At 46.2% G+C, this 13,516-nt stretch overlaps 1 protein-coding gene across 1 annotated transcript in view; it reads right to left on the reverse strand.

The window, feature by feature from the left end:
* The window catches only part of LOC138285594 (ras-related protein Rab-5B-like), a 220,700-nt gene that overhangs the window by 158,224 nt on the left and 48,960 nt on the right, over nt 1-13,516 (reverse strand). Inside the window, exon 2 of the mRNA XM_069225742.1 lies at nt 3,297-3,575. Within this exon, the coding sequence (XP_069081843.1) occupies nt 3,297-3,456 (160 nt within the window). The 5' untranslated portion in view covers nt 3,457-3,575. The remainder of the gene's footprint in view (nt 1-3,296; nt 3,576-13,516) is intronic.

Raw genomic sequence — 13,516 nt, forward strand, 5'->3', positions numbered from 1 at the left:
TTTTTTTTGTTCTGTTTTTTACAGTTCTTGGGTAGGTTGACGCCTCAGTTACTTTGTTCATGCAAAACTTAATGTATTTTCGGAGATGGTCATACTGTTACTAATTACTATTTACCATTCTCTCGAGTGCGTTTGTTTAGCTCGTTCATGTCAAAGAGGTTTTGTTGATAAACTGAAACAATTATGCTTGCCAAAACCTTTGCTCTACTTGGCAAATGTCTGCATCTACAAGCTGCTGATTCATAATTTCCAAGAAAGCCATTACATAAGTGCAAGAGCATGCAGACAGGAGCTCTCTCTACGTCCAGCAAGTTGATAATATGTCAAAATCGGAGGATGAAACCGAGTTTCCACATACCTTCAGTTCTAGAATTCACTCCACTAAAGGATTCAGTGGGTACAAGGACACAGATACTCTGAGCCTCCCGCACCCTTGCACTCATCCACTACCCTCAAAAATATAAAACAAAATTGTGAAAGATGAAGAACAAATACAAATGGAAGGCAAGTTTTCAGTTCAGTAACAGTATGGCGTCTAAACATCCACTATCTCCCCGTGTGGATGCTGGTAATCCATACGTGTGAAAATGTGATGATGTATGAGTAGCCTATTAACAACCCCTATTCAATGGTGCTACAAATGGTTGAAGTGAGTATTTAAATCAATAACATTTCAATGTGGTGTACATACTGCTGAGTAAGAAATGAAGTAAACTGTGGAACATAAGCAATTGGGAGGCTGACAAGCAGCTGTACTGTCAATGCGTTTCACAGTACATGTTCTCACCCGTAGAACTACCCTACAGCTATACTTGAGTACTTGGGGCCTACTGTACTAAGAACTGGTCGCAAAATACTGGCTGCAATGTGCAACAATTTCTGGCGACCAGTGTGGTAACTTGCGAACCAATCTTCGTACTAAAAGATCAGATCGCAAATTACTGATTCCCACTGGGTCGCAATTCAACCTACCTATGAATATTAATGGGGTAGATCATAAATTGCAACTCACTAGGAATAGCAGGCATCACCGGGATGACGGCCTGCTGAGGATAGCAAACCGCCATGTCTGTGATCGCTTTTAAAGAAAGCATTTTTTTTTTACTGCAGCTGGAATGTGTTAAAAAAAAAAAAAAAAAAAAAGTCTCATTTTTAAGATTAGGCAGTGGTACTTGGGCCCACTGCCTGCTCTTAAAAATGTTTTTGCCAATATTCACAAAGGAGAAGGGATGATTTGGGACACCTTTCCGTTTGTGAATGGCTTACCATCTTCTTTGAGGAGGAGGTAAAAGATTAAAGTTTTGCAAACAGAATTTGGCATTCTTTAATGCATTTCATTTTCCTTTAAGGGAAAAGGGCAGCATTAAAATATATATACTGCTTTATGAAAAATAAATCACAGACATAGTGGTCTGCTGACCCCAGAAGAACACATCCCTGTGATGGCAGTAAATCGTAGTGAGTCGTACTAACTGGGGGCTCAAGCTAAGTTCAGCACTCGCTTGACACCCGACTACAGGGGGACTCATAACCTGCCCTGCTTCTTGATTCTTTGTACAAACTCTCAGACCCTACCATGCAACCCACACAAGGCCTACAGGCTCCCATTTATCACGTGCTCAGAGCACGAGGTAGATGATAGCACAAATATCCCAGGAATCTGAGCTAACTGTAGTAACCACACAGTAATTCAAGGTCTGAATGGTTAAACTCCATTCTGAGTATAAAAACCTGTAATTGCAAACCTTCGATCGTGCAACTCATATTCGGGGCCTAAAAGTGTTACTGGAACTACATAGAGCTCTGGCTTGGTAGCATGGGTTTCAAGTTCCTCAGAATTGATGTATTTAGATTTTTTACAGATTAAATTAAATGCGATGTGCTCAAAAAGCAAATTCAATAAAAACAACATACTGCAAAGAATGCAGAATCTCAAGATAACTTATGATCTGAACTGGCGTACCAAAAAAGAGAAAGAGAAAAGCAAACCTAGTATATATTTGTCCTGACATTTGTTTGTCAGGGCCTCACTGTGCAACATTACTTTTGAACTGAACTGCAGGATATATTTTCACATTATTTAATAATATATGCAATAAACAAAAAGCAAATATACAGTGTTCATGTAAGGTACTTAATATTGCGGGTGTCTTGATTCCAAGCACTTTAAATTATGCCAGAAAAGGGGGCAGACATATGGACCCTCATTACGAAGACCGCCCAAGCTGTGGGCGCCAGAGGACCACTGGTGCTGGTGGTCTTCCGCCCACCATATCACAGGTACTGCTGGATGTCTGCCACATTTTGGGTTGAAATCCAACAGTAGTCGTGCTGGCGGGCGGAGGCTATTGGGCACTTCCACCACCGCCCCGCCCCGCCAGTATGACTCTACCAGCCATATTATGGGAAATAATACGGCCTGGCAGTGTCCTGCTGTGGGGGCGCTGCTGGCGGAGGAAGCATCTCTTCCCCTTCTCTGCTGGATGACCTTTTCCCCGGACCAGGTAAGGTGATCGTCCGACATTAGAGTGGGGTGGGAGAGTGAGGGGTGTTCTGTGTGCATGTTTGTGTGTGGTGTCTGCGCGTGTGCATGAATGTGTGTATCTATGCGTGTCAATGTTGAAGCGAGTGCGTGAATGCATGTAAGTGTGTATGCGACTGTGAATGTTGTGGTGAATGTGTGTGTCTGCAAGTGAGTTTGCATGTTTGCGTGTGAGTATGCATGTTTGGATGGGTGTGAGTATGTGTGTATGAATGTTGAAGTGAATGCGTCTATGGATGTGTGTGAGTGAATGCGTGCATGTAAGTGTAGGTGAATGAGTATGCGTGGGGGGGCGCTGTGTCAGAAGCGGGGGTGGGGTAGAAGGGTTCTGTGCCAGAAGGGGGTGGGGGCACTGTGGCTGGAAGGGGGAGTCGGGGTCTAGTGCTTGCTGGGGGCGAAGAGGGTGGGGAGTCGTCTACTGGTGACAGGGAAGAAATTCTCTGTCACCTGTAGCCTCTCCACCATGGGTTTCAGAAACCATTGCGGACATGCTGCTCCTAATACCACTGGCCGTCTTCTGTGGACCGCCAGGTTGGAGATGATCATCTCTGGCCCGGCGGTTCTGAACACATGGCTTATGAGTGGAGAAGTGGCGGGTTGGCATTGGCCAATCTGCCACACTCATAATGTGGCGGTCTGCAGACCGCCAGGTTCAAAATGGCCACCATGGTGATTGTGCCTAGAATCATGGGTCCTTGAGGGCTAAGCCCTCAAGATATGCATTTTTAACTTCTGATTCCACTCTGAGACCTACCTCCAATAGTGGTTTCTTGAAATTCATCAAACTGCCCTTTGACGAAGCGCAGCACGAGGCTGGACTTTCCCACCGCCATATCACCAAGAAGTACAAGCTTGAATTGGCAGATCTTCGTTTGACCTAAGCCATTTGTCCTGCACGTTGTTCTGTTTGCCATTGTCCTTCACCCTCAGCCAGCTGCTTTTGAATTCCTTACGGGTCCACCTGTGATGTGCCTTTTCATCAACTAGATGAATGTGAAGCAGAATTTGCAGAGGTCCTCCTTAGATGACAAATCTGCAAAACAAGCACGGAGAAGCGATCAAGCACTTATCATGCACGAGACAGGCCATTTCACAAAGACATTCAAAACCTATATTTTACTTTAATGCTCATTGGTTAAAATTAAGTTTATTAACCATAAAAAAGACTACCAAAGTGAAAGACATAAGGAGTGAAAGTCTCATGACTTAATGGGCTAATGCATCTACTAGAGGGATGCCTGATGGTGATAGGTTTGAGAATACCAGCAGGACCACTCAGCTTTTCATCGTACTGAGGAAGGTACAATGAGTATCATTGAGTCAGATACTAATAAACATTTGCTATTCAGTGCCAAAAACATATGAGTGAATATGCGCTTTACAAATATACATCATATTATAAACTGCTGTGTCACAGTGGTAGATTCTGACCAGGCTCCAAATAGAAGGACTGGAGACAAAAGCACAAGAACTAAGAAAAAAAGTCTGTTACATATGCAGGACAATAACACTACTGAGTAACCAATGGTGAAGGTGGAGCTTAAGGATCGTCAGTGAGTCAAAGTTAAAAAGGAATGAGAAAACTGAATGGGCCAAAAAGGTCTTAAATGCCCACCAAATTATGTTTTTCTAGTTCAAAATATTTTATTAAGTTTCAACACAACATCTTGAGATACAGAAATAGAAGGACAGAGCGTTAATGTTTCATTTTGAAAACATAAAAAAATCTATTTCAGGAGTTTGAGTAGAATGAAAGACTCTAAAATACAAAAAATATCAAATAAGCCTCAAAGAAACACTAAACCTGAAATCATAAAATAATCCTAAAATAAGTAAAACAAAATTAAAAAATGTAAGAGCAAATATGTTTTTGGGAGAGAACGTTTAATGAAAGTAAAATGTTCTACCTCAGATCACTGACCTCCAACGCTCATCTATGAGCATAGGAAAAACACTGAAACCAAGAAAACGGGTGGTAAGCTCAGTATCTCCACATCCCTTGTTCCACTCAGTTGTGAGGTAATGCTACCTAGAGGAAGGATGAAACTCGGCACTATGCTGGAAAGCAACATCTTGCCCATTCTGCTGGGCACTCTAAAGAGCAAGCTTTCCTTGCAATGTTACTGACCTTAAGAATCAAGCTGAAGCCTGGAAGAAAGGTTAGGTGGACAGGACTGATCCGGTCTTGAAAAAAAGATATAAGACAAACCACACAATAGAACAACTATTGCTGCAACACATCCTGAATTTATAAGTGACACAGCAATATATATAAAAAATAAATAGAGCTCAGTACCCTCATGTTTGGTTGATATCTTCACTTCTTTCATATGTGAAAGGGACAAGGACAATAATATAGTGTTCTAAAAGTATCCGCGTTTGCTAACAAAAAAACACTTCCAGGATATTCTCAGTCCCCTAACTGACCACCTGAGCTTCAAACGATCACCTTTGGTAGGGCGACCAATTTTTTCAACAGTTAAACATACTTTGACCAATAGCTGATTAGAATTGCATTCAGACGGTCAATTGTTAAAACGTTATTCAATGAGAGTTTAGAAGTGCTTTTAGATTAAACTATTCTGTGTTCATTACACAAAGAACTAGTAAGGTATTTTGCTGGAGGTGTATGGTCAGCTGAAACAAGGTTGTAAGTGGCACATAGGGAATGTCAGTTTTAGAATTGAAACCTATGGGGCTGGAGTCTGAAAGAAATGAACAAATCAGGATGTACGGTTACATCAAGTGATAGCTGTTTGTGGATTGCCCTGGATACGTCTAAGGGGGCACACCAAAGAGGCTACAGAAAAATCTGAGAGGTTTCCCCACCTTCAGCCCAGAGGACCCACAACAGGAATTAGCAACACTAAAAAAGTACATCACCCGTTCGTGTCAATATGGCATTAATGTAAGTCGTACTACCTATTTCTAAAAGAAAAAAAAACGCATTCAAAGCACTTCTTTGCAGTTCATCTGACGACAGAAGAAACAGAAATATTAAGTGCCCGACGCCAACTACTCAGTCAACAGAATAAGCAGTGCATGCAGTAATGGAACTGCACTTCCCAGAATACCAATTCTTAATTTTTAGATGACCAAGTTCTCAAATGTGCAACACGGAAGTGTAAATAGGGGGTTGAACTCTTCCTTGATGCAGGGAAGAGATAAAGTATCAGACATCAGTCGTCCACCAATAGAACTTGAAACTGAATACTTTTTAGTAAGGGCTGGTTTATCTAATCTTGCCCTTCCTGTGGCCAACTGCCAAAAAGGACAGATAGGAAGTCAACTGTACTACTGTTTCCGCCTGACAATTCCTGCTTTCTGTCTTCAATGCTGAAGGAAGATACCACGAAAAAGAGCTCTGGCCAGAGGACTGAATGGTTATTTTATTTGTTGGCAAATCGAGTACTGTGTTGGAGCTGATATTTTAATGACAGCCACTAAGGAAGATGCATCTTCAAAACAATCCAAACACCACCAACGCATACCTACTAGTGTCGAAAGACTTGATACTTCTGCTAGCCTACCCTCTTTGGGGCTACATCAAACTGTATTGTGCCCCTGGTCCAAACACTCATAAATACCTTCCATCTTAAAAATGAGCTGGTAGTGGCAAACAAATAACTCAATAATTCATTATCGCTGACAGGCTTATAATACTTTCCGATGGAAAGCAGGAGTCTATATAAGGCCAAGGCACAGCTAAAAGGTTAAATCTTATTGCAGAAGGTGGGATGTTATCTCCTGTTGTAACCACAGTATTCATATCAAAGACCCAACAGGCTGGCTTTGTATATGGTTTCTACCTTTAAAGAAGGGGGGGAAGGGAATCACCCGAATCGTGATCTTAAAACAATAAATAAATAAATAAATAAATAAATAAATAGACAGACTACAAAACATATTCTGAGAAGATGAGCAGAAAAATCCCCATAGAACGAGAATGAGTAAAAATGTCTGAGTCCCAATAGAATTTGCAGAGGGGAAGCAAACAAATAAATACATTATTAAAAAAAGCAATAAAACAAAAAAACTTTAAGAGAAAAATATAAATTAAATATAAAATTACTCTATTAAAGGACTTTTCCCTAGAAAAGATATTCCATCTCTTTCCTACCATAAGGAACTTGATTTTGATTTATTCAAATACAAATGTACAGAACCTGTTTAAAAAGCAATAACGCAAATGAAGGCATCTGCTTCAGTATAACAGTAAACATTTTAGGAACTACACTGCCCATCAACCAAATTAGTTGCATTCTAAGTACCACAGGGTACGTAATTACTATTTATCATGCAAGTATTACTTATTTATGCCTCCCCCAATGCAAACTTGGCGACAATGTCGGAGTACTACTTAAGATATCTGAAAGGTCAGAATATTAAAAAAAAGTGTTTGAACCTGTTAACCATTTCAAGAGATCTGTTATCGAACAGAAGTAAAGCTGAACTTTCGAGTCTCACTCAATGCAATGGTAAACTGTGTTTCTGGCACTGGCCTTGGAAGAGCGTCAGTGGGCGTGTGTGTGTGTGTGTGTGTGAGTGAGTGTAGGTAAGGGGTGGGGGGAGAAAGAGACCGATTAGTCATGTCCTAATACAGGCCTGTAGGGTTGTTCCCTCCCAATCGCATCTGAAAAAAACGTGTATTTGTTTGCCAAGCTTAAATCTACAGCTGGATTTTCTGCTGTGCTCATCATCCATTTACTACTTGGGACACAGTAAACATCTCAAGTAAGCACGTGACCAGGTATAAATATGTGCAACACACAATTCTATTTCTGGAAGTCATAACAGGTACTTTCACGTGTCCAAGTTTTGTTTTTGTTGATGGATACTGAAGAGGCATGGCTGATTATTGGTTACCCAGTGCTCGTCCCAGACAGCCAAAGCTCATGGTCTCTAAATAAAAGATTTTGTTTCAGGGTAGACCTCTGTGCATGATCTTTAAAGCTGTTCACAGGCTGAGCTTCGTACCGGCCTACAATGTAGTACATTGTGACCCCAAAACGATACTCTATATTTAAGAATTGTTCATAACCAAGTAAAAAAAAGCAGATAGAACTGTGGTTCTCAATCTGCAGCCCTTGGACGCCTGGAGGTCCCAGAAGCCGCTTGGGGGGAGGAGGGTGAAAGGGTGAAGGGTTTGGGGGGTGACTGCTTAGAAAACAGATTAATAGTGTCTATAAATAAGGTGGTTAAATATACAATTGAACATTTTAAAACTTTGTAATTGGCAAGGAATTTGAAATTGGGGGCTAAAAAATAAAGTAGTATCCCCAGATTGATTCTTGGGAGCACTGCAGTAACATCAAACAAAATATTGAATGGACGATATGTGGCTTCAATTGAATTTAGAAAAGCTCCAACCTTCCTACTAAAAAATTTTTTGATAAAGAATTTTTATTGATTTTTGCAAAAGAAAAAATAACCATGATACAAACGTCATAACACGATGCCAACGGGCATCCAACATTGGTCGAACCTGTGATCCCAGATAGCACTAATATTAAAGATAACAGATAACATAGTATTCAGGAGCCTAGTGCGGCCTCCCATTTCCCCCATATCCTATTATATTTATTCGGACATCCTCTAGCCTCATATACAAGTTTTTCACTCTGCGCACACCAATCCACTCCCTGTCTCCATTTAGCCAATGATGGGGCATTCTTGGCCTTCCAGTTTGCCACTATGTCCCTCTTAGCCACTAAGCACGCCACCCCAAGGAAAATTCGATCTGGTCTCCTTAGCTCGATGTCACCCATGATCCCGAGGAGGAGGGGTAGAGGCTCTCTCTCTATATTCTCCTGCAACACCTCAGAAATCTCCCCCAGGACCGCTCCCCAACAGGCTACCATGGCCGGGCAGGTCCACACCATGTGGAAGAAGTCAACTGTAAGGTTTCTGCAGCGAGGGCACTCCGCGTTGGGGCGGAGGCCCGCTCTGTGTAGTTTGTCGGGTGTGAGGTTTGCTGTGTGCAAAAAGTAAGTTTGTATCAATCTGAAACGGGTGGCGATCGCCAGGGCCCGCGGGGCCATTAGCGCCTCACCCCATTCCATCTCTTCCATGGGGCCCACCCACCCCTCCCATCTCTGGCGAAGCACCCCCAGGGAGCCCGAGGTGCCGGAGACCAGGGTGCGATATATCTGGGAAACACCTCCCCTACCTAGGCTCCCCATCAATGCCTTGGCCTCCATGAGGCTGCATTCAGGTATGTTTTCCCCCTCTCGGATGTGTACTGATAAGGCATGTCGGAGCTGGAGGTATCTGTGGAACTGTGTCTTGTTTAATGAAAAGTTTTTCTGGAGATCTTCAAAGGACCGTATGTGTGACCCGTTCCAGACATCGCCTAGTGTGGAGATGCCTATGTTGTCCCAGTTCCGAAACCCCCCCAAGCCCGCCACCTCCACCAATTGCCTCCCATGCCACAGTGGGGTCTGCTGGGTAAGTCGTCCCCACCACCCCGTCGACTTTTGAGCCGTCCGCCATCCCTGTAGAACCACCCTGGTCACATCTGGGACGTCTCGAGAGATCGGACCTCCATAGAGGGTGTCCAAAATCCGTGGGTAACCCATCGTTTGGAGCTCCAGTCGGTACGCCGGGTCTGTCCACCCACCCCCCATCCAGTCATTAATCACAAGTACTTGTGTCGCGAGGTGGTAGGAGTGGATATTGGACATGCCCAAACCTCCATCATATACATCCCTCTGGCAGGTTTTGAGCACTAATCGTGGGCGGGCTCCGCTCCATATAAATTGGCGCACCAATGAGTCCATTTCCCCAAACCATTTCCTAGGGATGGGATGGGGAAAATTTTGCAGGAGGTAGAGGAGCCTAGGAAGGATCATCATCTTATAGAGCGCGATTCTACCGAGCAGGTTAAGGGGGAGTGTCCTCCAGTGTAGGAGATCACTTCTGATTTTTCTGGTTAACGGTGTAATGTTAAGTTCCCATGACAACTCAGGGAGAAGTGAAATATACATTCCCAGATATTTGAAGCTATTTCTTCGTACTGGAATGTTTTGCTGCCAGTCCACACAATCCCCGGAGCGGTGTAGGGGGACCAGTAGGGACTTGGCGGGGTTCAGGATCAGCCCCGAGGCTTACGCGAAGAGGCCCAGGATCTCTAGCACGCGGGGGCCACTTTTAGCCGGGTTGGATAGGTATAGGAGGACATCGTCTGCGTATAGCGCCACACGGTCTTCTGCACAGGCAGGCCAGGACCAGCCCTCGATCAGGGGATCTCCTCGCAGCAGTATCGCAAGAGGCTCTATTATTAATGCGAAGAGCAACGGGGATAGCGGGCAACCCTGCCGGGTTCCGCGGCCAATAGGGAATGGGTCAGAGACCACTCCATTCACCGGGACTCGAGCTGTCGGTTTGGAGTACAGGAGTCTCACCAGGCCTCGGAATCTGGGACCGAGTCCATTTTTCTGCAAGACCAGTTCAAGGTAAGACCAATCCACTGTGTCAAAGGCTTTTTCAAAGTCCAGCAAGAGTAATGCCAAGTGTGCGTGCGACAGAGTATTGCGATGTGCCAGAGCCAGATGCAACCGCATAATGCAGTGCCTGGTGCTACGAGTGGGCATAAAGCCACACTGGTCAGGGTGCACTAGTGTAGGCATTATCTCTTTCAGTCTAGAGGCCAGGGTCGAGGAAAGCACTTTGATCTCAATGTTTAGAAGTGAGATGGGTCGGTATGCCGAACAATGTCTCGATGGGGGCTGAGTTTTGGGAATCACTACTATTGTCGCCTGGTCAATCTCGGTGGGAAATCGGCCTAGTTTCTCGGCTTCCCCATACATGTTGAGTAAGTGGGGACCCAGTATATCACTGCATTTGCTATATAGCTCTGCCGGGAATCCGTCAGGGCCGGGGGTCTTGCCCGATGCCAGGCTGGAGATTGCACTGGTGATCTCTGCAAGGCTATTAGTTTCATCTAGCCTGTCTCTTGCCTCCAGGGAGATCCTGGGGAGAGTGATATCATTCAGGAGGGGAGTCTCTTTCTCAATAGCGGGTCGGGGTGCATTGCATAGAGGTGGGCATAGTAGGACGCGAAACTTTGTGCGATTTCAGCTGGTGTCCTAGAGAGGGCGCCCGAGGGCTCCAAAATCTCAGGTATAACCCTGCTGGCCAGAGGACGCGTGGCCAGCCAATGTAGGAGCTTCCCATTTTTGTCCCCCCAGCCATATATACGGGCCACCGAAGCTCTCCAAATGCACCTGGCTGAATCTAGCATTATGTGTTAAATTTCTTCTCTAACCATAGTCAGCTGTCTCAGGGCAGCGGCAGACGAAGAAGTCATTTGTTGGCGTTCCAGTCTCAGGGCCCTGGCCTCCAGGTCAGAGATCTGGGAGTTCCTGTCCCGCTCGCGGGTACGGAGAAGGTACTTGGCATGCCCTCTGAGGGTAGCCTTACAGGCGGCCCATAATGATCCTGGGGAGCGGACCGACCCCAGATTCAGATCGAAGTATTGAGTTAGTTGATTTCTGATCTCTTGGGTGTAGTCTTTGTCTTGTAAATACCATGCGTTTAGGCGCCATACTGGGCGTTTGGAGGGATCCGCTCCACCCAGTCGGATCCGCACTGGTGCGTGGTCCGAGACTCCCCGGGGGAGTATCTCTGCCCCTGTGACACTCGAGAGGTCCAGAGCAGACATGAATACCAGATCAATTCTGGATTGCGTCCGGTGGGCGGCCGACATGTGGGTGTACCGGCGATCCCTAGGGTGCCAAGTTCTCCATACCTCGCAGAGGCCAAGGCTCTCGGTCCAACTAGTAAGAGCCGAAGCCCTGGCTAATCTACTGGCCGTAATCTCGCCGGATACATCCAAATCCGGATCGAGAACCGCGTTGAAGTCCCCCCCCAGCAGGGTGGTCCCCTGGGGCAATCCCACAACCACTCGGCGAAGCGAGTGCAAGAAGGCATCAAGTCTCGTCGGGGGGGCATACGCAGATATAAAATTTATCGGAGTTCCATGAAGAGTCCCCGTAGCCACTACAAATCTGCCCTGTGGGTCGGCCTGTGTTGCTGTGATCACCACAGGCAGAGAGCGGTGAAGTAAAATGGCTACCCCTCTAGAGCCCCTGGAGAAGCCTGCGTGGTATACTCTGTCATACCCTCCCCGTATGAGCATGGGGCACCTAGTCCCAAGGAGGTGGGTTTCCTGCAGAAGGACCACTAAGGGGGAGTATCTGCGGAGAGTGTTAAATACTGCTGACCTCTTAATCTTATCCAACAGACCATTTACGTTCCAAGAAAGAACCTGAGTTAATGAGTGCCAGGCGTGAATTGTATAGGTGGTGCATAGGGCTGAGTGTCAGGCGGTGGACCCAGGGACGACCATTTCAAACAAAACAGTAAGATAATAAGGAAGCTAATCAACTTCTTCCTATCTAGGCTAACTTCAAAAACCCCTCACCCCAACCACCCTCCTCCCCATACTCCCACCCCGGAAGCATCTGTCGCCCAAATACCCAACCAAAACCAGACAGCCAGCAGGACTGTCCTTGGGGTGGAGTGGTGGACCCCTCCATATAGTCGGATCAATTACAATTAGTGGTGACCTGCCAAGTCTCAGGTATCTTATAGTAGAAAGGCATGACGCCTTCTGTAGTGACCCTTGTAAGGTCTGCATAGGTGAAACGGACATCTCAAGTCATTTTGGACTCCCATCAGCAGGTGTCAAGTGTGTCATATTAACCAAGGACCGGGGACTGACTCAGGCCGTTATCATCTGCCGTTTGGCCTGAGATCTGAGGCCCAGAAGGGTCCGTGGATTTCTTCTCTGTTTGTGAGCCAGAATCTCGGATTTCCTCATTGTTGTCCAAATTGTTTGTGTCTTTTGGTCTCCCTCTCCGGGATCTGGTGCGCCTCCGGCTCCTCCGGGGGCCTCCCGGGGTGAGGAGTCCGACCCGAGGGGCCCCCTCCGTGTGCTCCAGGGGCCCCCTCCGGGCACCGATGCCCCCCTCCGTCAGCCAGTCCCAAGCCTCTTCAGGTGTTTCAAAAAAATGTGCTCGCCCGGCCAAGAGGACCTTGAGCCGCGCGGGGAAGAGGAGCATGTATGAAAGTTGCATCGCTCTAAGTTTCTGCTTAACGTGTTCATACGACCGGCGGCGGATCTGGACCTCACGGGTATAGTCTGGGAAAATTAAGATTTTATGGTTCTCCCATTGAAGATCTTCCGACCTCCTAGCCTCTTTAAGGATATTGTCTCTATCCTTAAAGTTAAAGAAGCGCGCAATCATTGGTCGTTTTGGGCCGCCCGGTGGGGGGCGCGGGGCCAATGCCCTGTGGGCTCTTTCAATCGCAAACCAGGGCGAAAGGGACTGGTCCGGCATCCATGCTTTAATCCACCCTTCTAGGAACTCAGATGCCCCACCATCCTCCACGCCCTCCGGAAATCCGATGAAACGCAGGTTGTTGCGTCTTGATCGGTTCTCTGCATCTTCCGCACGACGGTGTAGCTCGCCAGTTCGAGTCTGCAGCTGGGCCACTTTACTTCTAAGGTCAGCTAGGTCGTTTTCAGTCTGGGAGACTCTAGTTTCAACCTCGGTGATCCGGCTCACTGCGTTTCTGAGGTCTTGCCGAACCAGACCCACGTCTTCTCGTACTTCCCCGATCTTAGTCTCCACAGCAGACTGTGATGCTTGAATGGCTTGAAGGATGGCACTCACTCCGTCCGGTGCGGGGCCTCCGCTAGCTGTGTCTCCCTCTCCTCGTTGGCCAGCCGGTGTCGTGAACTGGTCAATCTTTTGCTGGGAAGATGGAGGTTGCTTGTTCGCCTTGTCTCTCCCCATCACGGCATCAGAGACAGGAGTCGGGTAGTTTTCCAATCAAGTCTAGATCCCTTGCACGTTTACGGTTACTGCGATTATGATTGCGTGGGGAGAGGCATTCAGGCCCAAGCTGTGATCTTCTTCACCTTTGAGATCTGATGAGTCCAGTTTCATCTTGGCCCAGTTGCCAATT

Source organism: Pleurodeles waltl, chromosome 3_1, assembly GCF_031143425.1.
Source record: "Pleurodeles waltl isolate 20211129_DDA chromosome 3_1, aPleWal1.hap1.20221129, whole genome shotgun sequence".
Classification (NCBI taxonomy): Eukaryota; Metazoa; Chordata; class Amphibia; order Caudata; family Salamandridae; genus Pleurodeles; species Pleurodeles waltl.